The following is a 26,814-nucleotide window of genomic DNA, read 5'->3' as shown; positions in this document are numbered from 1 at the left end:
ATCAAGTCTTGTTCATTTCAGTATTCCAATGCATCTATTTTTAGGTAAGGAAATTTAATTAAAACAATATCAATGCACTAATTAATCATAAAAAAGTGCGTAAAGGTGGACAGAAAGTCTCTTTACATCAGAAATGAATGACTGAAAAACACATTTTTAATTTGTACTTTTTCAGGGTTCCGTGACCCAGGTTACTTATCTCGAGATATTGAATGAGTAGCTTCTTCCATAGATGCAGAACTTGGGCATCAATAACATGGCTATTTACCAACACGAGGAAGCTACCGGTCACTTCTTAATTGCTGTTCATTAACACCTGAATGCGCTTTTCCCAGGTCGGTGGATAGGATATTGGTCCCCAAGTTCGCCAGCTCCTCATCCTTGACTACATCAAAGTACGGACCTTACAATGCCCTGTTAGGTGTCATCAAATCACACGTCAGAATGAAACGGTACGTGGACGATGATGCTCTGTAGGAAAGTCTGGTTGAAGCCTTCCAGATTTTGACGTCACAACTGCCAAAGCGGATAAATAGGAGGACATGGAGGCATTTTAAGCTGTGCAGGGCTTCACATACAAAGTTTTGGACATATAATTGTAATTATTATTAATGTAGGGATGAAATATGTACAGGTGTAAAAGGACATTCTGCCACCGTGTAGGATTATGCATACGGTGAGATTGTTATAAAAATCCTAGTCGCGTTCCTTCATGGTCACAATTACTTTTTCCTAGAGTAGATTTAAAGCTACTTGCACAGAGTGGTAGATTCAAAGCTACTTGCTACTTCAATTTTATTATCGGCGATCTTGATCAGTGTAAGAAATAGTGGGCATTCGTCAGAAATACATCGACCTTAACACAAATTTAAATAAGGATTTTTTAAAAATATTTTAACAATTTCTCTGTTCTATCCATAATAAATATATAAACTGTAGAGCGGAACCTCCGTAAACCTGACCTCTCTGAATCAGGAAAGGGGAATATTACTGAATCTCAAGCCTTGATGGTTCCTCTTGTATTACAGTTCTTGCATGCTCTAACGTTAGCAGTTACCTACAAGTGATATTAAATACTTAACTGTTGCAAAACTAATTGCAACCTCTACTTGTTACTTACAGCTAAGAAACACGCTCCAAGCATGACTGTTTTCATTTGGACATCCAAGTCCAGAGGGAAAGAAATCCCGAAGTACTCAGCATCGGGAAAAAGCTCCTTCGAAAGTTTGGACCACTTTCTACAAATTTTCCCTACCGGAATCTTATCATCACTAGACATTACCTGAAATCAAACAAAAGAATACCCATTCTTAGTACAATACATGAAGCATCTTAAGAATGTATTAGTAAGTGCAATGAACACGTATAAAAAATCTTATTAGTTGTCAAATTAGGTGTTCAACTGACCAATTTTCAATATTTGGATTTCATAATTTAATCAGTCCTTCGAGAAACCTGATTTGACCAAAAATCGATTTTCATTGGTGATTGAAACACTTGCAACAGTAAATCTATTGACGTCAAAGAAAACTCGATTTGTGCACTGTATACAAAGTGTTCGTAAAAAGTAATGAAATGTCAGGAACAAAGAGAAAGCTGACTAGTTCAGGGCGCTACTATGTATGTTCGTCCTGGCCGTCCTGGCTTTTTTCACTACATCTCTATTCCTTCTACCTTCATTCCTAACTTCCAACCTTTCCTGATTATGGCCGATATCAACTTTCATAGCCGCTTAGCCTGACAACAGAAGGATTTTCGTTCATATATTACCACCCATACCACTGAGTTCATGCGGTTCTCCCGTTTCCTCCCACTTTCTTTATTCCACCATTTCATTCATTTCTCATCATCACCGTCTCCTTTAGCCTAGCCGGCATAATCGTGGTACGTAAGATTTAAAGATTTCCTTTCATTTTAGTTTCAATGTCGATTTACATAGATCAAAAAAAGATAGTGGCAAATGATTTTTAATAATCAATCGAGGCTCCTAACAACAGCTTCGTTCTAATTCATTAACACTCTATTCTAACCAGAAGTGTTAAAAATCAACGACTTCCGGTTTCGTCACTCATCACCATAGTAAAAAGAAACTAACCGATAATGGAAAGCAGTTATTTTATAAGGATTCAGCCTCGTAAAAACATGCCCTGACTTCAGTTCATCTCTGACTTTATTCCTCAATTTCGACCAGGATTGATAGATACTACCATTTCTTTTGCAACTATTAATTATTCTATAGTAAAAAGAGCAAGGTAATCTGAGTAATTGCTATTCATTTTCAGATTCAGCGTCCGAGGAACAGGTTCTATTTTTAATCTCATCCCTCTAAAACAATTAAAAGACTTATTCTAGTTTCACTATTGAGTTCATGATTGTAAGTCGATCGTGGTTTCAAACTGTTAAATAAAACCTATCTCTTTGAGAGTTCATTTTCATTAGATTAAGAAACGGCTTACCTGAAAGTCCGGATCGTCGCAAGCATCCACAATAAATGGACCTTCAATGTTAAATACAATATCACCTGCTGCATTCTTTATCGTAAGCTCTGGTAAACATGAGCTTTGTTGCTCTATTTTCCCTATAACATTACCTGGTGGTGCAGATACTTCCATTTCCTGTCCCAAACAGAGAAATAAAGGTGATTGTTTTAAAACTCACGGATTTCATTTCTGTCTAGAATTTCTAACTGAAGTCCGATTTTCATGCGGTTTTCGGCAATTAATCCAGGATGGGAGATTTATGGGACTATGTGAGCTGGTTCAAATTCATCCGTGGTAATATAGATCGCATCTTAAGAAAAACAGCAAATTTTCGCTAGTGTACGTTACAATTGGAACGAGGTTTTGGATTTTTAAGCAAAATTGCAAAATACAAATTAAGTGTTAGTCAGAATTCAAATTAAGTGTTAGCAGTAACACCTATAAATCACATGTGGTTAGCTATAGCCGGTTTCTTGCCACAAATGACGGAGGAATTTCTCGGGCGACCTAAGGAGTCGATAACTGACATCTTCCACAACAGCCGCCAGCGGGGTCCGATGCGTCCCTGTCTCACTCAGAAGTGATGCTGTTTCTTCCAATTTATTTACTAGCGACCACATTATGTTCCTGTCTGGGGCAGAACGTGAAGCAAATTTCTTTCTGAATGCCCTTTGCATAGCAACAACAAATTCCATTCTCCAAAACTTTTAACGACAAACTCGTGTTGTTCCAAAGAAAACACTATTCTCACTGTGTCCTGATCATACTCACAGAGTAGCACAGAACAGTACAGCACAATTCCCAATACAGCGGCTCAGTTTCCTGTTTCTTGACGTTGGTGAGGTTGCCATCTAACGAGAAAAACTCAAATCTACAGACCACACTACACCTCGTACTAATTGTAAGGTACACTGGCGAAAATTTGCTGTTTTTCTTGAGGTGTGATCGATATTAAGCCCGATTAATTTAAAGCACTAAGCACAGTGACATAAATCTCCCATTCTTTCTTGATCATTTGCCACAAACTGTATGAAAATCGGATTTCAGTTAGAAATTCTAGACCCAAATGAAATTTGTGAGTTTTAAAAGAATAAGCCTGTATATTATACTGGTAAATGAAATGGAATAAAAGTATGTCACAAGATTTGATGATTATAAAGCTGATATTTTAACTTTAGTAGAAACACATTGTAAGTAAATATTGAGCATAATATCTCATTAATGTTTTCATGAAATCTGGAAGAAGAAAAGTAAATAAAAAATAATTATATAATTTTAATATTCTTATTATTCCACTTTAAATATATTTTCATTCGATATGTAGATTGCTCTTGCTTGATCTACCTATCTCTAGTAAACCTTTGGCTTCGTTATAGCTCGTCTATTGGTTCTGGCTCAATTATCGAAGAGTAAATAAAAATGAGGTCTTAGGCTGGTAAATTAATTAATTTATTAATAAATAAATTTCAATAATTTTGTTTTCAGGATTTAGACTAATAAGATTTGAGAGCCTAATCTCGTTCTCGGTAAGCTTAAAAATTTTGGCTCCGCTTCACCAATAATTTATGGAGAGTGCACGGAGCTTAGATTTCCACTCAATTTGTCCTACTTCCACTTTAATAACTTTTCCCTAAATTCCAACAGCTGCGGTTATTTACCGACGTCGGTACTCTCTCTACTCCGACTGCGAATACCTTCACTTTAAAGTCTGTTGTCTTGATTTAGAAAACAATCTGGCGTACTCCTGCTCTGGAATTACTGAACCTAGGGAATTCCAGGAAAGGGAACTAACTAATAAACAAGGATATGTATGGTATTAGGATGGTTAAAACAACTTCCTATCCTGGCCCAGTTTATATTTCATCTTTCACTCAAGGCTAAAGGAACAGAGTGGAAACAAAACACAGTCATACTCCCTTTAATGGAAGTCGTAGCATTAGATCTCTAAATTTCAACAGACTGGCATTCGCTCATACCAAATTCTATTTGAGGAACACTGAACCCAATCGCAAATGGATTCGTAAGAAAGTTCCTCCTCTGCTAAGTAGAGAATTCACTGACCTAGATAAGCCGTATTCAGATTTTTTTGACTGCCCCCTCGAAACGCTTTCTAACTATTTGATCTGCGAAACAAAGTCTCATTTGACTCATATCTAGACGTAGGACTTATAATACTTTAATATTTCAAATTTCCTACTCCTATCCAACGAAAAGCCTATCTTACGGCTAGAGTTCACTTGGTTCTGGTGTAAAAGTGGACAAGCTTCAAGTCTTAGCATCCAAAGAGATTCCAGTACAAAATTAAGTATAAAGTCTTGCAACAGGACTCGTATCCAGTCATGAATCACAAGAACTGGTCTGTTCTCGAAAGAAAGGCAACTAAATCTCTTAATCGGTCACCTCGAACCGACAGACAGCCTCGCGCAATTCTGGAGGTATATTTTATACTGTCTCTGACCTGAAAAAAAATATTTAAAAATTCTCTGAACAGCAACGAGATAAAACGTAGAAGCTAGTAAAACAGGCTGAGAGGAGAAGATCATAGGGAACTTGACAAAGGAAAGGAAACTTCTTTCCTAGCTTCTAAGCAGGCTCTAAAAAGGAGAAAAAAATCAGAGGATAGTACTTACAGGTAGCTAACGTATAGAAATGAATTCGTATATATTATATACTAAAGTAGGTTAGTCTCTAATGCATATTATTTTTTTAAACTAAATAGATAGATATCATACCTTAAAATGATGTACCAGGCCTGGCTATGAAATACTATAAATAAAATATAAATGCACACAGTATTATTTTAATATTTAAACTAATTAATATGATCAAACTCTTTAATAAGCAAGGTCATAAATGACAACTTGCATCTAAGTCTTCCCTAGAAAAGAAACAAAATTTATTTATTGGTATTTTAGTCGCATTCAGGTCTATAGACTTCTCCAATCTTTTAGTAAAAGATTTCTGCATCAAGAAAAACAAAACACTGTCACTTAGATCAGGGGTAAAAGTGAATCTGAAAAGGTAGGGGGACGCATGATGTCATCCCGTCCCCAACATATCTTTGCCCATTTTAAGTTTTTTTTAGAAAGTGGGAGACGCCACAGGTAAGTTCTGGATGCAGGAGGACGCCAATCCCCGCGTTCCCCCTTACTTTTGCCCTTTTACATTCTCAAACATTTAGTAAACTACAAAACAATATATTATGATTTTTGGGGGGAAAATTTCACTTCAGAGCTTATAGCTCGCACTGTTCATAATCAACTTATACTGAATTTGTACCAAAAAATCTAAAACAATGATATGCAGTATATTGATATAAACCTCATATAATTTCATGTTGATCAGGTTAGCTTATGATCCAAACATTTAAATGTCTATTCTTTATTTAAATACTGATGAACTTTGGAAGAAACTTCTTAAATACTTCATTTTTAGGAGATTGTACTGGGTTATTAAGATCTTTTAAGGGGGTTCTGGGAAGAGACTCGGAGTCTAGTTCTCCGTCAGTGAGGATATCAAGAACGTGATCTGCGTCTTCATTTGCCTTACTAGTAGCTCTTGAGGTTTCAGCCGGATAAGTTGACTGAGTCTCCATTCGAACACGTATTGAATAACTATGAAAAGCTTTGAAAGTATCTTCAAAACAGGAAAGCTCTTATTTCCTTCAGAGTATAGTCTCTGATGTGTTCACGAAACTTCTTTGTAATATTTGAATTTGATTCCGTTCTTAATCCTAGTAGGCGTTTAGTATTTTTCTAAGCGTCGACGTGATAGAGCATTTACACTTCGTAATTATCGCCAGCCATCGGACACATGAATGCGTAGAGATTTGTAGTCAATTTAGGCTTCTTAAATATATCAACCATTTCAACAGTACAAAATTAAAACCACTTTTCCAATTTGATTTTCTCAACTAAACTGAAAACAGACAAGGCTACATTCCCTAACACTAGCTACCATAACAACATTGAAAGATACATTTGGGTTTGTCTTATACCAAATCTGTGGGATGCTTTACATTCCCCCAAATTCCCCTTTCTCTTCGTTAGAAAGTAGCGTTTTAGCAAATTCTGGCTGCTATTGCTTAATATTACTGTAAAACCTGGGAACTATAAAAATCGGCTTGATTATATCTCCATTCGTTTTAACTATGCTCTCACTGTTCTCATTTTGTATTAGGAATGTGTTTGCAGCGAACTGTCTTCCAATGTGCTAAGGTCTTCTGCAGCGGGGTAACATAGAAGACCGCGATGAAAGTCGAGTCATCGATAGGCATACTTTTTGGCCTTTCTTCAATGCATTTGGTCGTCGACCCTTGCCATAAATTCTGTTGCTGGCGACTATTCTCTCTTGTATTTCCCTCACGTATTTTGGGTAGACTGACTCCCTTTGATTTTTTCTATTTTCTTCTCTTAACGATTAAGTACTGCTCACAGAGGACGAGAAGAACCCTAGCAGAAGTAGTGTGACGTAGGTATGGGCTCGCTCACTTTTCGCACAGGGGTTTCAAATGACACCACGGAATAGCACACAGATAACTACCCGGAATATCAAACGACATCTAAGTATAAACCACACCTCAAAAACCGAAAATGGACTTGACCGTGTCGTTGACCTTTCCAAGTTTACCCTGTTTCAGGGTTCTTCTTGTCATCTGTGAGCTTTAATCTAGGTTTGAATTGCCTTTCAAAAAACAGATGGAAAGGACCAAATTCTGTTGCGGAACAAACTCTCAAGTATACAGCAAACTCTATTAATTTTATATTCTGAGCCCAATTTACATGTCTATTTTAGTAAATACCAAATATCGTTTTCACGCCTTTGATCATTATTCCAACACGATTTCCTTTTCGCCTATAAGAACTTATTAATCTGTAGCCTGTCTCGAGCAATTTCATTTTCCCTCTGTATAATTTATCTCACAGAATTGAATGATTATCAAAAATAAATTCTAAGTACTGAATTCGGAGGAAGATTTAACTATACAGTCTACCATTGACTTAGTTGTCAACTTTCTCATCGGAAATATTGTAACTAATCTGGAAAAACCATCAACAAGTACTAGCCCATAGCGATAATCTCCTACTTTACGAAATATTAGGGCGTCAAAATTCTCCACATACAATATTTGGTTGGGCCTATCTGCTAGAGATGATTCCATAAATTCCTACTTTCCTTGTAAAGACTACAAGGAACTCATGCTCTTCAGAATTTTCTCACATTTCTTCACATCTTGCCAAAAATAATATTTTTGGATTTTTCTTAGTGTTTCTACCTAACATGGGTGACCTGATTCTTTTACAATATATTCCATAACACAAGCAGTACAATCAATGAATTTGGGACCCAAATCACTGAACTTTATTCTCTACTTATGTTTCTTTTTCGCTTCAACACTCCATTTTTCTATTGAATAAATTCACCTCAATTCTTTTAACTTCTCATTTTAGCTGATACCGTTATGGTTTTTCCGAAAAATAATAATCTATTAATTTAGACAAAATATAAATTCGGAATTTCTGATGTTTCTCTAAGTTTCTCTAATTCTTGTTCCTGAGTGTGATCATAGCAAATTTCAGCTTCCTTCCTTTATTCTATAATCAAACAAAAAATAAGTTCCAACAAAAAATTTCGTTTCTCTTCTACAGTAAATTTACTAACTTCCCTTAACCATTTCACTGTGGAAGGCGACGGAAAAAAATTTCCCTAACCTGCGAATGTCGATTATAGTCGACGTGTTAAAATTTGTCTGTATCTTGGGTTTGTCGATTGCAGTCGCCAAAGGTTTTCTGTGTGATTTCTATTGTTCATCGAAAATAATAGAACACAAACAAAAATGAACGGTACAACTTTGGCGACTACTCTCGACAAAGCCAAGATACGGCCAACAAAGTTTAACATGTCGACTATCGTCGACATTCGCATGTTAAGGAAATTTGGTTCTGTCGACAAAAGTCGACTTCCTCTGTGAAAGGGTTAAAGGGAAACTTCTCTTTTCATCCTTCATCTTTTTCTTTAAATACTTGACTTTCTCGTAACTTTGCAAGTCTCTATAATTGAAACTTCAGTAGGTGATAACTCTTGCACATTTACTAATTTCCCTTCTTCTGTTTCAGCTTTCAGAAATCCTGAGTAATTTTCCACCTCTACAGGAAGTATTACTTTGTTCCTTCTCCTTCGAATCTATGTCCCGCAGTATGAGAACTTTCTAATATAGAAAAAGAAATCTACAGGGATTTCCCGCTCATGTTCAAATCTCAAAACTGCTGGGAAGCACATTATACATGTTTACCATCTCTGTATAAGTGCCAGCATTTCCACTGAGTCAATTAATGAAATGAGTTGTCTATGATCCGTATAAACACCAAAAACAGGCGCATGTATTAAATACAATTCCAGTATTTCTAATGTAGTGACTATCGAAAACCGTTCCAAACAATCCGATCCTTACTTGCTCTGAGTAGGTGATAGTTTCCTCGATCCTTACTCAATTACTGTCAATTTCCCTTTTCTACTCTTCTCACATACTATACAGCCGAACACCAAACTTGATCCGTCGAGATATAAATAATAGTGTTCGCCTTACGTAGGAAGTATTACTTTTGATCTTTAGCTATTTTAAAGCTTATCTAAAGCCCGTTGTATAAAAATGTATGCTTTTACGTATATCGATAAGAAGGGTTACTATAGTCGCCATGTTTGATATTCCATAATTAAAACTGAATAAAATCCGAGATTGATTGTATTTGTTTAGCATTTCTGGGTCTTTAGAATTGTCTTGCCATCTTCAATTTTTCTTGTGTGCAAGTGATATTTTTTAGGCGTAATTTGATATTTCAGAAATTCAAATTCTTGAATTAAAAGCTTTTATCACGATTATAAATAAGTCGTGCTTCGTCGAATCATTTTAATGTTTCTTGTAAAGTTTCAAATAGTTCTTCAGGAGTTTCACTCCCAATATATTAATATATCTTTTGTATAATATAGTTCTTTAAGCACCATCTACTTCTATCTAGGTAACGTAAATGTTACATTCTTCAATCCGTAGCATCCACGCACAAAGTGATAGGTGCCTTGATGTATATTAAAATTGTAGAACGTTGACTTCCTTCATCAACTCAGCTTTGTCCATAGGCATACAAAATGGTCAATGGAGGCAAAAATTTTCATTGTTCCTAAGTATAAAATTGCTTCCATTAAGCTCAGCAAACGAAACTCTTGCTCTTCTCACATGCTGTTAGTTTTACGCGAATCAGGTATGATTTGGTAACTTTTCTTTCTTTTCCTATGCAAAATAGAGCAACTGACATAAGGGATATTGGGTTTTCTAGTAATATATTATTTTTCCATTTTATCTAATTCTCCCTATATTATATTTTTTCCCAATAAGAATTGTCTCTGGAGAAAGCGAACGGTTTAAGACCTTTACTTTAATCTGCTATTTTATTACATATGTAAGATCGCGTTTATTTTTAAAAAAACTTCTTCGTTTAAGAATAATTGAAACCAGTATTCCTTTCTGTTGGGAATCAACATTCTGAAACTTTGTCCCATATAGGTATAGGTACAGCGTTAATGAAAAGAATGTCCGGAATCGACTCCCACTACCGGCTTTTATTATAAAAGTTTCACTATAAAAGTATTTTTAGGAAATACTGTACAAATAATCTGTAGTATATCAGCTTAGTTAAAGGTAGTCTTTGACCGTAAGGTCGCAGAAAGGATCTCTACAGAGCCCCATAGCAGGCTAATCAGAAGGGAGTTAGGGACCAAATGCTCCGTAGCAAGCAAAGGAGGGTTAAGTGGCCAATAGAGCCCCGTAGCAGGCTAAGCGGCTGTGGTTAGAATTGCCAGAGCCCGGTAGCAGACTAGAGGCCTAGGATTGTTCTGTGGCAAACAGTAGGAGGGTCACCAGAAAACTGGTACAGAATTGCAGTCGTCCAGCCAATATATAGGGTTCTTTGAGTGGCGGTTTCGCTGCTGCTTTGTTGTCGTCTTTTGCTCTGTGGGAGGGGCCAGAAGCCCGTCGTCTGCAGGTGGTTGTAGATCCATCTGGTGTAGAATCCTCTATCCAAACCACGTGGTGCTGTTTGTAAACACGGGCGTGTAGAATTGTTTATTCACTACATCACTTGGGACATTACAATACTTACTTTTTCTAGCATTCTTTCTATCATCTCTTCTGAGTACTGCGACTCACTGCGAGTTTGTTCCTCCTCATTTCGATTGTTGTCACACATTGTTACAAATTGTCATAGTTCCATTTTCTATATACTAGTCTTTTGCTAAGATAAATAAGGCAATATTCAATTTTACAAAACAATCTCTACCAACTAAACCTGGTTTCAAGAGGTCACTGATCACATGAAATCTCTGGTAAATTTTATGTCCATAAAATTCAACCTATACAAACACTGTCCTCCAACACCGTAAATCAGCAGACTAAACTCAGTTCTAAAGAGTGAATCTTGAATTTTGCCCCAAGCTTCTTCCATTGTTGCGCTTTTCTAATGTCAATGAAGACAATTGACTCCAAGTGGCACAGAACAGACAAAACTTTTCCCCCTAAATAACCTGAACTTTAATTTTTCCTTTTTGCATTTTCTCATGTCAGAAGTCACAAAACACATCAAGAATTCTTCGTCTTTAAAACACCAGAAACTCTCTGAAAAAATTTAATTCCAGAAAGTCCGATCATAAGACAATCTCGATGGTCTGGTTGCTTAAAACATAGAACCTATATGCAAACTTCTTTCTCTTAATTAAGAGGATACACAAATCATAAGCTTGGACAACGTTTTTCTAGTCTGCAGTCAGTAGTGTAGCCAGGATGTGTGTTTGGGGGGGGGCAAGTGCTGTTATAGGTACATATAGAAAAATTACAAACAAAAAAATATATAAACATAAAAATATATAAAAAATTACAAACATCAAAGTACCAAAGTACATTGTCGGACCCCTTTGGGGGGGGCCCGGCCCCTCCGGGCCCCCCTTCCCTACGCCACTGTCTGCAGTAACATCTTCCCATTTATTTTGTTAGTTTTTGCTCCTTTTTAATCCATATATTCGTTGTTTCCTGATCGATTGTTACTGTATATATAACATCCTGGACGAAGATAACAATTTTATACGTCCCGATGAAAGCATCCAAAGAGATAAGGTTTTATTTCCTTCAGCTTGTTTTTCCGACTGTGATCTCTATTTTCGTAGTTCCCTGAGTGCTGCCTACTTGGTGAGTGCGTGGGGATAAAATTTTCCATTGGAACGTTCCCTGGGCGCTGGTTGGTTAGTTGCTAAGCTGGTATACGTATGTTCTTGCTTTTGGACAGCTACCAGCTATGGAAACAAGGTGAAACATGTTGTTTTCCTCTTCTTCTCGACGTGCATTGGGTAATTTTTTGAACCACTCGTCCTTTGATCGAATTGGTCTTAGTTGCTAAGGGGAACAGTTACTATGTGATATAGTATTGTATATTTCTATATTGATTGGCCTTGGGTCCTCTGTACTATAGTATATGATAGGTGGAAATGTGGAGACCAAAACCGGCCTGAACTAGTATATTATTATGTATTCATGCTCTTGGAAGCCTACCGGCTGTAGAAACGAGATGAAACATGCTTTTCCTCTTCTTCTGTATGTGACCGTAGACATGCATTGGGTAATTATTTTGCACCCACCTGCCCTCCGTTGAAGAGCGTACATGTCCATGGGAGCAGACTGTATGAAATTTGACTGTTACTATGCGGTTGTTACTAGGACATATTGGAGGCAGTGTTGCTAAGTGTTAGGACCCACGTGGGAAAATTTTCGCCCTGGGAACGTACCCTGGGCGCTGGGTTGCTAAGATGAATATCGTAGTTCATGATTTTTTTGAAAACGTAGGATGGGAATTCGTATATGCAGATGCCTGGCCTTGGGTGTCACGTGAAAGTTGTTAGAACAGCGGCATGGTCCTATTCCCCGGGAGATGCCAATATAAACAAGATGGAACATGACTTTCCCAGGTCTTGAGTGAATAGTTTGTTATTTGGATTCCATTGAGCATGATCTGGGAACGGAAGCGTCTGATAACATTTCATAATGTTTTGACAACGTAGGATGAAACTCTGCATACTCAAGTCCCCATTTGGCTTGTGTTATTTGTAAAAAGTGTTATATGAAGAACTACATCAACGAAAACTATAATATATGATTATGATGCATGTGTTTCATTCCTGGCTGGAGCCCATGCGTTTGGATTACACGTTAATCAGTAGGTCCACATCTCATATAGCCTCGCTGCTGAAAGACACGCTAAACTATAATCAATTTAATCAATTCAAAAAAGAAGTTTCTCATTTCGTTTAATAGTTTTATAAGTCTCGTCTCGTTTCATTTGGTCAGTTGTAGTGTGTTCATATTTGCTATTACAAAAAATCTAATTGTATTCCGCATCAGGAAAAAAAGAATTTCTGGTTATGGCTAAAGATTTTTCATCTTCAACTTGATTTGTAATATACATTTTCGACTAAGTACCACCCCACCGGAACCAAACTCATGATTTTAGAGTCGATGCCCTAGGGAAACTCATGTTCGTTAGATTTGATTTTAGCGTCGCTTAGGTTTGATTTGATTTAGTACCGATGTTATACTTCGTGAAAATTAAAGTTGGCAAAAGGAGAGAAACTTGTACATTTGGTTTCGTTTGTCTCAAAATACTTGAACTCTAAAGCGGAAATTACATGTATAAAAAATCTCTTGGACGGAATACAAACTTATTTAAGCAAGGATCAAATGAAAGTCTCAACCGTGGGGTGAAATGTATGTCAAGTTTGATTTCGTTATGAGATGGGCTGAATTATAGGGGAAAACGTAAGAAAAACCGTTGTGCGACTGAGAAAGTTATCGCATACATACAGCTTTGGCATACGTACAGTGATAGCATAATCGGAGACATTTTTTAAGAAACCTACTTCTTCAGAACGACATTGAATTATAGTTTAAAAACATGCATCAGCTGTGGAGCTGTATGAAGATGCGAAACGTAGAAGGATTCGAATCACTATGAAAGCTCATGTAGTTGATGAGAAACCTATTCATAAGACTTTTCGTTATCTTCGATTTTATATTATGTACTGTTCTTCGTTTTCGTTTACCTTGAAGTTATATGTATATTTATGCGATACATAATCGGAGAGACGTAAAATAAACGTAAAATAGTGTAAAGTGTGAGCGTGAAGTTAGAACTCATATACTTTAAGTGTTTTGACAGATCACGTAGCAGTAATGAAACCTCTTAATAACATTTTGTTTGTTTATTGGTTTTTACTTTTCCTATACAGTAGCGGAAGGGAGGCCAGGTGGGACAGTGGCAGAGCGCTTACTTCTGGTGCATGGTGTCCCTAGTTCGATCCCCGAATAAGTTAGCTTATGGTGGACAACATCGTGTTCGTGGGTTTTCAAGAGTGTTCCTATTTAGTAGCTGGATGGACAGGGTTCGATTCTCGATGTGTCACTCGAACGAAGAATGTGAAAAGATTTTTTCAGGATATCTGAACCGTACCTAACATTCATATTTTAGGGTGCGTTACGTTCTCTGTATCAAAGTGGTTGAACTCAAAGTATTATTTTTTCTTTCTTCTATGATCCTATCAGAAATTGTTTCGAATATTAACTTTTCAAATCTAGTTTGTACCACTTTCGTTTGATATCTACGCACTTCTAAGTGATGTCACATAATTCGTGTCTGCTTTGATTATGACAAAGTTTCCATGTAATTACCATTTATCCTTTCTTGTTTTCATGAAGTAATTAATTTAGATCTATATAGGTCATAATTTCCTTTGCAAAGAAGGGAAAACTGAAACTGATGGTTCACGGAATACTGTTCTTACATTAAACAAAATTTACAGAAAAGTCGGTTCGGTTATTTCAAGTCGACTCGAGTTTTAAAGAGAAATCGTTCGTGTCCACCGTTAATGAAGAAGGTTTGTAATATAAAAATGAAGTATGGCTGCAAAAAAGGACAAATTTGTGATACCGTTTCTAAATTAGACAAAATTTACAGAAACTTCGGAACGTGTATGGTTGGGGTTCAAACCTCCCCAAGAACCACCTTTTGTCCACAGAAAATGAAGAATACCATTGGGCATCATTCGGGCTAATACTCGGTCGGACTCAAATTCGACTCGAGTCATAGGTCATTTTCTCGAATCGAGTTACGAGCCCAGTCACTTTTTGAGGACGAATTTTAATCGTGCGACGATAAACTACGAACTAAAGACCTCCGCAATAGAACTGAACGCACGTAGTCTTCATCGTCATTATATCACACATCAGCTTTTATAATATGTGAGAGGAAACAAAATTATTCGAGAAAATCAACGAACACAATGTTGTTCACCGTAAACGTACGTCGCACTGTGTTCGATCCAAAAACCTCAACAGTACAGATAATTGCGCAGCGTATCCTTAGTGACAAAACGTCCGTACCATTTCTTTTCAGATTAATCATTCTAAATGAGCCTTATTCCTACAAGATAAATATTGGAATAATACCATCACTAGTACACAAATAAAAAAACATCCTATCATATTTAAGCGACTAAACGATCACAAAATACATTTTCATGTGTAAATAAAAGATTTCAATTTCACTATTATTATTATTATTATTATTATTATTATTATTATTATTATTATTATTATTATTATTATTATTATTATTGTTAAATGCACACTTACACTTCGCAGTATAAATGAAAAGTATTATTTTCTTCTTCTTTATGAACAGAAGTCCACTTCATCCATACCATTCAACGGATGAGTATCGCTTTCCGCCAACCTTGGCTGTGTTTGTACATTATCAAATATATCAGCCATAGTTGAATCTATGAGTTTTTGTTTGCAAAATACTTTCATTTCCAATTTTAGACTTTCGGCATCAATGTTCACATTGCCGTTCTTATCAAGAGACATTCATGGAAAACTGATGTTCATTCCATTAATACTACTCTGTTTATCAACACATGAATAAATTCGAGCAACACCTCTGATGTAAGACATTGCGATTGTCCATGATTACGAATAGTATCTGTACACAAATCAAAATATTCACGTAGCACAACACTACAAACTTTACTGTTTTTCACAGCATGTTCAATACACGGTAATATTTCTAAGAAATAAAGCCAATCAGTTGAAGTTAAGTACACAGTGTCTCGAGGAGCATGAAGTGTTACTTTCTTTTCTGACATCACTAATTTTTCACAGATTAGTTCGTTATTCCGTCCAAGAGAATTTATAAATGTAATTTCCACTTGAAAATTTAAATAGTCCGAAATAAACAGAATCAAATGTACAAGTTTTTCCCCTTCTGCGAAATTTAACTTCACTCCAAACACAAGTTCTTTACCAACGCAATTTCTGGTTCAAATGTGTCACTATCCAGTCCTATACAAATGAATTTAGTTTTCATTTAATTAAGACCATATTCAACGTTTAATAAATACTCTTTCTTAGTATCCGTAGTTGATACACAAGCACTCAGACATGTTACTCCAATAGCTGATCAACAGAGAATAACGATACCATGGATACAGATGTCTGTACATGCATGAAGGGGAGGACGAAGAGGAACAATCATGTTTCATCTTCTTTATACATGTCCTATACACTTACGATGAAGACAGCAATTCAGTAATTCAAGATCTTGCATGTTACGTCCAGATAAATTAATCTCTATTTCTTTATATGTTACACATACATTTCCACTTAGCAAATACGATACTAATGCACCATTATCTAGAAAAATTCTGAAGTATATACATAATAGCACATAGTGTATTATTTGTATAAATACGCATTGTCTTAACTTTAGAATATGTACATGTATTTTTTCAAGTTATATACAAAGAAAAAGTATGTAATGGAACTTTATTGAAATTTCACTTCAAATTGTATTGAAAGGAAATTTCAATATTGCGACTCTTAGTGACATTTTTATGTAAATCATCATTCGGAGCACTACGTAATACTTGCATATCAGATTACTTTTCGTGTATTCGTTTAACAAACGCATGTCACTTCTTAAGTTGAAGAAATGGATAATTAGGAAACTATTTCGCAATGTTCTATCAATGGATCATCGTTATCAGTCCAATCTTTAAATCCACCAGCACAATAGAAACATATAGTTTGACCTCCTTTGTTCGTGTAAAAAATCCGGCATCACTTAATTGTTCAGGACGTTGTTTTCTTGAAACAGGCCAATGTTCGAATGTTCTTAAACGGAATTCCTTTGTACAATACTGATTATATTGAGGACCAAAACATTTATATGCACTAATATATGGTATTCTGGCACTTGTTGGAATGGTATTCTTTTAGATACAGAATTAGGTTGCAGTTCCATTCTTAATCTCCCACACTTCTTATTTTTCTAATCGCCTGTTTAAATGAAATCTCGCTTACGTTTGTCCGAAATCTATGAAATCTATGGATGTTGAATTATGTCCGAAATCTATGAAAATAAATATTTCTAGTTAATAGGAGGTCTTCAATATTATACTGTAACACATGATTTACATAGTCATGTTACTTTCGTAGCTGATCAACAGAGATTAATGTTACTATGCATACAGATATCTGTGCACGCATGCACAGGGGAGGAAGAGGAAGAAGAAGAGGAAAATCATGTTTCATCTTGTTTACACATGTCCCATACATTTAGGAAGATTCCTGTGTTCGATTCCGGTGACAGAACTTTCAAAAATGAAAGCATACTTAGGGTCCGGGTTCGATTCTCGGTGAAAAAGCATTGAATATTTTAAGACATTAAGTTAACTCGATCATTTCTGTCGTGAAACAAAAATCAATACGAAGTGCTATATACGTGAAATTCTTTCTTCATGCAAGAACATATGCTGCAGAAACTCGAATCGTCATTCAACATTATCACTATTTTTTATTTTCAATATCATTACAGTATTCAACCCTCAGCATAGCCTTTGTCATGACCAAACAACATATGAGCGGTGCTGATAGGGACACTAAATTTCAATCTAATAAGCATGAACTTCCGTGGGATATCGACCATAAGATTACGAGTTCTGTTCCGGTTAGGTGGAAGTCAGTCGAAAATGTATATATTTCAGATGAACGTCCCACGATTATATCGCACCACAGAGAAACTTAATTCAACTATAGGTCGTGAAGTACCAAATTCGATCCCAGCTACCACCAAATTGGATTTTGTGCACAGAATCTTAAATCGTAAGTTAACGAAGCTACAATCAGGGTTAGTTGTCTGATTGACTTTCACTCCTCAAAAAAATAATAATAATAATAATGATGTGATACTGTATTTTTTATTTTTGTGTCTGTTATTTTTCTAAAGCAATTATGCCAGGTTAAATTAACATGTATCATTTTTATCACTTGTAATGTTCTTCTACTCACAAATTCAATGGGTTTCAGGATGCATGATGGCTCACTGGTAGAACGCTCAATTCTAACGCAGAAAGTTCCTGGATCGATCCCCGGACATGAGAGTTTGTTGTTGAAACAATGTGTCCACTGGTTTTCACAGTTCTCATATTCTCATTCCACTGTAAATTTTTAAAGAACAGTATTATTCTGATTAGGGTCAGAGCACATTCCATGGGGGATGAGTTGAGTTGATATTAGTTTAGCATCTCTTTCAGCAGCGAGGCTATATGAAACGTGGACCAATTGATTAACGTGGAATCCAAACCACATGAGCTCCTACCAGGAATCGAACCCGGGTTTCCCACTTTTTTCAATTGAAATCCACACATAAAGTTAGCTTATCTTTGGTTTGCTCCTTAGTTAAGTAAGTTTGTGTTTCATCCAAGAGATTTTATAAATGTATTTTCCACTTTAGAGTTCAAACTGTCCGAGACAAACGAAACCTTTCTTTGTACGTTTCCTCTTGCCCTTCTTCTCCTTCTTGTGCTTGGTGATGTGTAATGATGAAGGATTAAAGATGGAATGATGTGCAATTGATCTTTTCCTAAGTTGATATCCAGATTTTAGCATAGATTTCAGTTTATTTTTACCTTTCTCTTCCAAGATGGACTTCGCTTCACCCATTCGTTGATGAAAGGAATCGTTAATAGGTTGTTTATCAACGATGACATTATTAATAACCTTTGCTCCAGATTTTAATAATTCCTTTCCTATTGTTTTAGCTCATTGTTTTATTAATGGCATGACAGAACGAAATAATCCTCCAATGGAACTTCCACTACTATGTCCAACTTGATACGGTGTTCCAATAAACGTTTCCAGTTCCTGAAAGAGCTTGTTTTTCGTAATATTGTAAATATTGATTATTCATATTTGTTGATGTTGGCACACTGGTCGAAAAGGTAGTTTAATACATACAGTTCCGAAAGTGAATGCCAGTGGAGAGCCTGTACTATCTCTTATATCTATTTTGATGTGTTCAAAATGCATTTTCTCTATAGGCACATAATGTGGAGGATTAAAAGTTTCTATAACACTACTTCCAATTGTATTATTGACAGGATTCGTATTTATGATACGTAATAATGATGCTACTGTATCTCCAACAATTACGGATTGAATTATATCACAATATACATCAATGTAGATGGAAGTCCTAAGCGTAAATTTGGAATTCTTTGGCCTTGTTGCATATCCTTTAAATCAACGTTTGGATCAAATCCGAACATCGCACTAACACTTGGTGATAATGAAACGTCTACATCTATGTCTTTATGAGGACGTCGCATAAAACAGCTATTACTCTCACGAGTGTAGGAAATATGTAAATTTGTGAATCTGTTGTGCGTATTATTTATCTTTATCAATTCTGAAATGTCAGTGTAATAACGTACGGGAATAGCTACAAATTTCTATTCATCACGAATTTTGCAAGTTTGTAAAAAATATTATTTTCTTCATTAATATTAAATATTGAATGAAGATAATGAATCTCAACAATAGCCGCTTCCCACTTTTCACGGAATTCCATTCTTTGATGAAGTTTCGTAGTGTATGATGTTAAGGCGATGTCAGGAAAATATTCCATAAAACTATTACTGAGAAGCGTAATGCAAAATCTACATCAGGTTCCATTGTACTTCTTGATCTTCTTTACGGATGATGCAGGTATCCAGCAATCGAAAGAAGGATATCCTTTCCAATGAACAAGATATTCTATTCTGCTACCTTTTCTTCTTGTACGTATGATTTTGTCTATGTAAAACATCTTTGATAACGTCACAGGTTGTAATTCCTCTTTATAAAATAACCCAACCAGTGGTTCCTTGTTTAAATCTTCTATTTCATAAACAGGTGGATCTCTAGGTATTATCTTCTTCACTTTAAATATTTCCCAAGTCCAGTTTTGCATGTATCTTTTGTCAAATGTACGTTTAGTTTTATTAATTCCTACTGTATTACTAATCCTAACATGTTTTGAGAAATCTGGATTCTTCTTCTTCTTTATTTTATTATCATACTGATTATGCTATACGTGTAATAGGTTATTTTCAGAAACATTTGCAGGTGACATCTTTATATTTGAATGGTAACCTTCATTGTATGATTTCACAAGAAGAGGTAATACATTTAAATAATTATACGTTTGATACTTTGTAAAATACTTCCACGTTTTTCTTTTAGAGTTCTGTTAAAACGTTCTACAATACTAGCTTTTATATCAGGATTTTTAGTTGTAATATGTTTTATTTTGTTGTCCTCTAAGTACTTCTGTATTGTTTTATTAGTAAACTCACTTCCTTTATCTGTTCGGAATGTAATTGGTTTTCTGTCTTTGAACACAATTTGCAATGCTTTTAAGACATCATTTGTACTTTTAGATTTTAATGGCACAGCCCATGCATATCGACTGAACACATCTATCACTGTAAGAATATAACGATATCCATCATTAAATTTATGAAGAGATTGAAGATCATTAATATCACTTCCCCACTCATCATCTATGTTATTGACTACATAGAAATCTCTTTTAATACGACGACGTACAGGTTTGTGTAACGTATATGTTGTTTGTTGCAGTAACCATTTTCTTATACAATGTATAGGAATTTTCTTCTTTGTAGCTATCCACAAATTTTTAACAGTTGACAACAATGCAGGATGTGAAGGATTGTAGTAAATCTTGCTTAACTCTTTGTTTATGGTTTCCATCTTGATCATACTGGACGTTTATATGCACATTTGCTTTTCCTTATAGGAGATACTACTTTTTCCTTTTCTTCTTCCTTTTCTCCTTCTGCTTATTCTTCGTCGTCTTCTGCAAACAATTTCAGAGGTATTTTCCCTTGGGTGTATTCTACTGGTGATGCTTTAGTTCGTCGTAAAATATATGACAAACGTTTTGGATTTAAAATAAGTTCTTGAGGTGTGTTATTACAAGATAAATAATTACAAAATTTATCCCATCCAGAAGGATTTGTGTGTTTCGTGGTCGCGACACATCGCAAATTAAATCTACAATGTGAGATCCTTCTAGTTTATTACCTTTGATATAAACAGTTCCTTTATTATGCCATGTGACATTATCATCATGTTTCATTCTATGTAATAGTAATTCAGCTCTTTTACCAAACACTTTGGGTATAGATAATATTTCTTCTGCTTTAGGCTTCTCTGATTTAGTTGACGTAATCGAAACTGCCATAGGTTCTTCTTGTTTTCGTATTAAATGTAAATATTTTTGAAGAATATTATTATATCGATTCCACTTTTCTTCATCACTAAGCGATGATAAATGTAAAATCTCTTGCATTTCTTGATACAAACTAGATTTACGTCTCTCCAGTGCTGGTGATGATGATACTGGTGTTTCTATACGATTAAGGACTTCAGGTGGAACTAAAATCACTTTCTTTGCGTGTTTCATTGCACTAACGGAATAGTAAACTTGATAATGCACCACTTAAAATAGGAGCTAATAATGCCGGTAGGAATCCACCCTGCTGCACTAATAAATGTTTATTTTTCTTTTCCATGGAGTTTCTTTTCTTCACAAAATATCGAAGTGTCCTCTTGTATAGAATTAATCTTGCTTTCTGTGTCTTTGTAGGAGGTACATTCCCTTTTAATACATTATAACAACATTCGCAAATTCTACGAATCACTGAAGAATCTGCATTGGCCACTATAGTTTTGCGTAATCTAGGATTTGCTTTGCTCAGCGTACGAAGAAGATCTCCGTGTTTTACTGTTGGAGACATATTGTCAGAATGAAGAAACACAGTTTAAAACAAACATTATAAACACATCTTCTTCTATTTAGTTGGAACTTAAACGTAATGATAAATATCATCAGGAAAGATATTCGTTTGAAAACGAAGTTTATCTAGCGTATCATGTTTTAAATCAATAAATAAATATCCATATGGTAACTTTGTTGCGTCGTTGAAACTTTCTTGAAGAAAATTTGGATTCTCAATAGTTAGTTGATAACTCATATTTTATTTTGTGATTTATCTCTTGGATTTTAAATAATACGAGTTAAGAACAATTCAAGCTCATATCTGTGCTTGCTTTTCCCTGATGAAATATGTTTTGTGTAACAAATAGTATACTAAGATTTCTATGATGAGAACCCTTTGTAAACAAATAAACTATATAGCGGTTCACTTCACACATATGATCATCAATAGTAACACAGGCCAACGTTTTTAAACTTTTATAAAGTTACAGAAACAAAACTCACTGATTCTGACTAATTTTAGGTCCCTGAAAATGAATATGACATCCATTTTACTATATTAGCTCGAATTTTTGTGTAACGCATAGTTGCCAGATTTACCATAATAGGGAAAATGAGCTATCATGATGTGTACCGGCCGATGAGCTGGTTGCGTGCCGAAAGGGAATCAACTTCATTTCGACAGTTGGTCAAGGACGACATTCAGTTTTTAAAAATCTTAAATTAATTTATTGAATCAAACCAGTTAAAAACTATATATTCTGTTTGTGTATTAGCACTTATATTCTGTTAGTGTAGGCTTATTAGCAGTTACATACACAGAGTAATTTATGAAGTCTAATGTTTAGAGCTGGAAATAACACCACCTGCTTTACTTTTTTTTATGAAATGTTGGGTCCTCTCTCTTCACCGACCAGCAATAGTCCCCCACCATTGCAGGATCCCAACGACCTTGATATCGAGTTTCCATCGTTTTTATATCCTGGAGAACCCGTTCTCCCATTTCGTCGCTTACATCTGCCAGATTTTCTGGAAAGAAGTTGACGTGGGAGTACAGAAAGTGGATTTTCAAAGACATGTGACATTCCAGAGCTTCATATGCGACCAGAAGTTGCTGCACCAGAGCCTAGTAAATTTGAGCTTTAGTTTTGCCCAAAAAAATATTTACAACTTGAACAAAAGCACGCCAGGCATTTAACTCTTTATCGTTTAAACTCTGTTCAAACAATTCGTCATGAATAATTTTGCGAATATCAAGCCCTGTGAAAACTCCTTCTTTTAATTTACCATCACTTAATTTTGGAAAACATTGTCTAAGATACTTAATCCTTCACCTTCTTTGTTCATAGCTTTTACGAAATTCTTCATGAGGCCCAACTTAATATAAAGAGGTGGAAGCAGCACTTTGGCTGGATCGATCAGAGGCTCATACTTGACATTGTTGGTATCCAGCTTAAATGTCTCTCTGGGGGACACTCTTTTTCTGAAAAATGTTTTTCTGTGGCTCTTGAGTTCCAAAGACACAAAAAACAACAGTACTCTGTAAATCTCCGCAAACTTACCAACCATATGCTTTATAGGTAATACGATTTAAAATGAGTGCGAGATTCTCGTAAGTCTCATTCATCGAAACAGTGTGTGCCACAGGAATAGACGGCAGCTTGTATCCATTGTGAAGTAAAACTGCTTTCAGACTGTACTTAGACGAATCTCTGAAAATACGCCAATCAGATAGATCATGTTGAATTTCTAATTCATTTATCAGACCATTGATGTCCGTGCACACGCAAAAAAAAACCTTCCATTCTGTAGTATTCTAAAAAAAAAAAGGCTCGTTCCTTTTCCTGTAGTCAGTGTAAGTAGTTTCGGGAGCCAGTAAATTCCACTCTTTGAGTCTAGCACCCAAAAGTTGAGCTTTCTCTTTCGAAAGTTGTAACTCTCTCACTAAATCATTCAACTCATGTTGTAGGATGAAGTGAGGCTCATATTTTACGTGGAAGGAACTGTCTCTCGGATCTTTATCTGCAGATATTGAGTTGGTGTCCTCATCGGTTCCTGTAGGCGCTGTAATATCGATAGTTTCCAAATCTTTCGGAGGAGTAGGTACAAGTAAATTTTCTGCATGGGGCACTGGTCTGATCGCCGATTGCAAGTTTGGGTATTCGACGGCACGTTGTTTCTTCTTGTTACTTCCTGTTGTATTCGTCCTACAGAAATAGCAATGATCATAATGATTGTGGGGTTCTCTTCATATCATCGGAACAGCAAAAGGCATCCTTCGTTTGGTTCCTTTAAGCTAGGCAGTCAGAGACGCATAACACATCAACAAACACATGAGGGGCCCAGATTTTATCTTGATCACCGATCTTGCAGACAAAATAAAAATAACATGTTTTCCTAACGTCATCACTTATCGATCTAACCTGCAACTTAACCATAAATATGCCACAGATATAACAAAATCTGTCCGGTGAGTTTTTACATCCTCTGCGGGAAGAACTTGACATTTTGCACAAGAAAGCGAAACTTAGAGCAACAGCAAAACCACTTATTCCATAAAATCACTAAAAGATACTGAAAACACAGGCAAACAGTTCTTAAAATACGGTAAAATAAAACTGAAGTTACTGACGTAAATATTCCAAGTCAATTCTCCCGACAAAATATTTATACACTTGAGAGATTACTTACTGCAATGCATAAGAGCAAGACTGAGCCACGCAACAACGGCGCTGTCGGCGCTTTTTCTCACCCGCGTCATCGTGCCGCTCATTGTTGCCACATAGACCCTAATTTTAAAAAGGTTTAAGTGGTCTAAAACAGACAGAGGAGGGGAGAAACTAAAGTGTCAAGCATTTCAATCATCCCCGTCCTCCCGGTATTCATTGTTATATATATATATATATATATATATATATATATATATATATATATATATATATATATATATATATATATATATATATATATATATATATATATATATACAGTGGCGGATCCAAGGCGGGGCTATAGCCCCCCTTGACGCTTAGGTATGCACTGGATAAAATGGGCTTCAATTGTGCTTTACACTGCATAAAACGGCAAAATATGGTTTAGCCCTTCCCTTGAACATATCCTGGATCCGCCCCTATATATATATATATATGCCAACAAAAATTGGGGTCCTATCTGTTGCCAACTGAGTGAAATCTAATTTATTTCTTTCTCAAATAGCATTGTCGGACCTGTTTCTTCCATGACAACTGAAGCCGTCCCTACAAAATAGCAAAATTGGGAACAATGCCTAACGCCAAAATACCAGCTAGTGTAGTAAAATGGGTATCAATTTCGAATTGAGCATACTGAAATTAGTCAGATCATAGGTTTTCCTTACTGTAACTAAACTGACGTCGGTCACTGTAATAAGATGAGGTCCAGTTTCGGGTAAGAAGTCTTTTGTTCGAGGTAATCCTTCAATAAATTGTACTTTTGATAATAAAAAAATTCTCTCTATGCATTTTGCCACTCTGCATAGTACCAGTAAATATGACGAAACGATGTATTAACCATATATGATAAGTAGGACAGGAATCGTATTACAAAAGAGTTTTTCCACATCCACTTGGTCTTGCAACAATACATGAAAAGGGATGTTTCCACGTCGTATCCATCTTATTTTATTTTATTTTTTATATTTTATTTTTTGTCAATACAGACGGACGCTTCCTCTTCCTCTTTTTGTGTTATCATTCCATTACCTCCATTTCTAATATGTCAAATACTTCTTAATATTTCTCTTCTTCTTCTTCATCTTTTTTCTCCTTGAATTTGAATTTCATTAACTGCACTATTTCTTCTTCTTCTTCTTCTTCTTCTTTGGCACTGGTGATCATATCTTCTTTTTCTGCTCTTTCAAGTTCATTAACTACATTTCTTTCTTCTTGTTCCTCTTCTTCTTCTTCTTCTTGAGCAAATGCATTTGCTGGTAATCTTACTTCTTCCTTGTGTGTTCCTTTCTTCTTCCTTTCATCATCTTCTTTGTTATGGAATCCTTTCTTCTTCTCATGACGATCATCTTCTTCTGTCCTGATTACGTCATCTATTTCCCTTAGAAGAACTTGCGTGTCTATTTGGTACGTCTTCTTCTTCTTCTTCTATTTCATTAACAAGGCCGTAATCTCTATTAATAATTCTTGTGTACTCTTCTTTTCCATTTTATTCCCATATATGTATAATAAGTAATTGAAAAAGGATATTTTTCTATATGTATGTATATATAACTATTTATACACGATATATAAGTATTATGTAAAACGGAATATATATATATATATATATATATATATATATATTTAAAAATGGAATAACAATATCAATAAGGATAAGGATAACGAATATACAAAAACCTTTGTTTATTCGTATTCAACCTAAAATAAAAAAGAAATACATCTCGTTACCTATAATCATATTCCAAATAAATATAAAGAGTGTAATGATTTTTTCTTTTTTTCGCATTCCACGGGAGTGAAACAAATGTATGTTCGCAGTTTGCTTCAAGTGTGTTGTCTAATGTACAAACGTTCTGTACGTGAATTTTTATTATTCTTTCAGTTTTAGCGACCACGAAAAATATGTATTTGACACTAATAGCGTTCATTTTAAAAGCGTAAGGAGCATATTTGTGGGACGCTAAACTGAAAGATTTAATCTCTCTCTCTCTTTTGCGAAGGTATGATGTCTCAATGATTGCGAAAACCATCACTTATCTCAGTTGATGATCTTATTCCGTAGCAAATACGAGAACTAAATTTAGAGATCCGTTCAAATTTTAACCCTCCTTAGATGATGTGTTAATGAGTTGGGAGTTTCGTTACTGAACACAATGGTCCCGAAAACTATGGATTTGACACTAATATCGATCATTTTGAATTATTTTTACATGTATCGGTATCACCCCTGGGGGCCCCCTACTTCAACCCCCTTAGATGTTGTGTTAATGAGTTCGAAGTACCATCACTCAACACAACGGCCGCGAAAACTATGGATTTGACACTAATATCGAGCATTTTAAATTATTTTTACATATTTAGATAACTCACCAATGGGGACCACTACTTCAACCCCCTTAGATGATGTGT

General features: G+C 35.5%; 1 protein-coding gene across 1 annotated transcript in view; it reads right to left on the bottom strand.

The window, feature by feature from the left end:
• LOC145683557 (phospholipid scramblase 2-like) overlaps positions 1-26,814 on the bottom strand; it is a 149,547-nt gene that overhangs the window by 25,255 nt on the left and 97,478 nt on the right. Inside the window, exons 6-7 of the mRNA XM_081754906.1 lie at positions 2,457-2,615; positions 1,121-1,282 (exon numbers count right to left, since the gene is read on the bottom strand). Coding sequence (XP_081611032.1) covers positions 1,121-1,282; positions 2,457-2,615 — 321 coding nt within the window. The remainder of the gene's footprint in view (positions 1-1,120; positions 1,283-2,456; positions 2,616-26,814) is intronic.

Source organism: Thermobia domestica, chromosome 4 (assembly GCF_964235325.1).
Source record: "Thermobia domestica chromosome 4, izTheDome1.hap1.1, whole genome shotgun sequence".
Taxonomy (NCBI): Eukaryota; Metazoa; Arthropoda; class Insecta; order Zygentoma; family Lepismatidae; genus Thermobia; species Thermobia domestica.
Note: the sequence above shows the minus strand (reverse complement) of the source record. Positions and strands in the feature narration are given on the sequence as shown.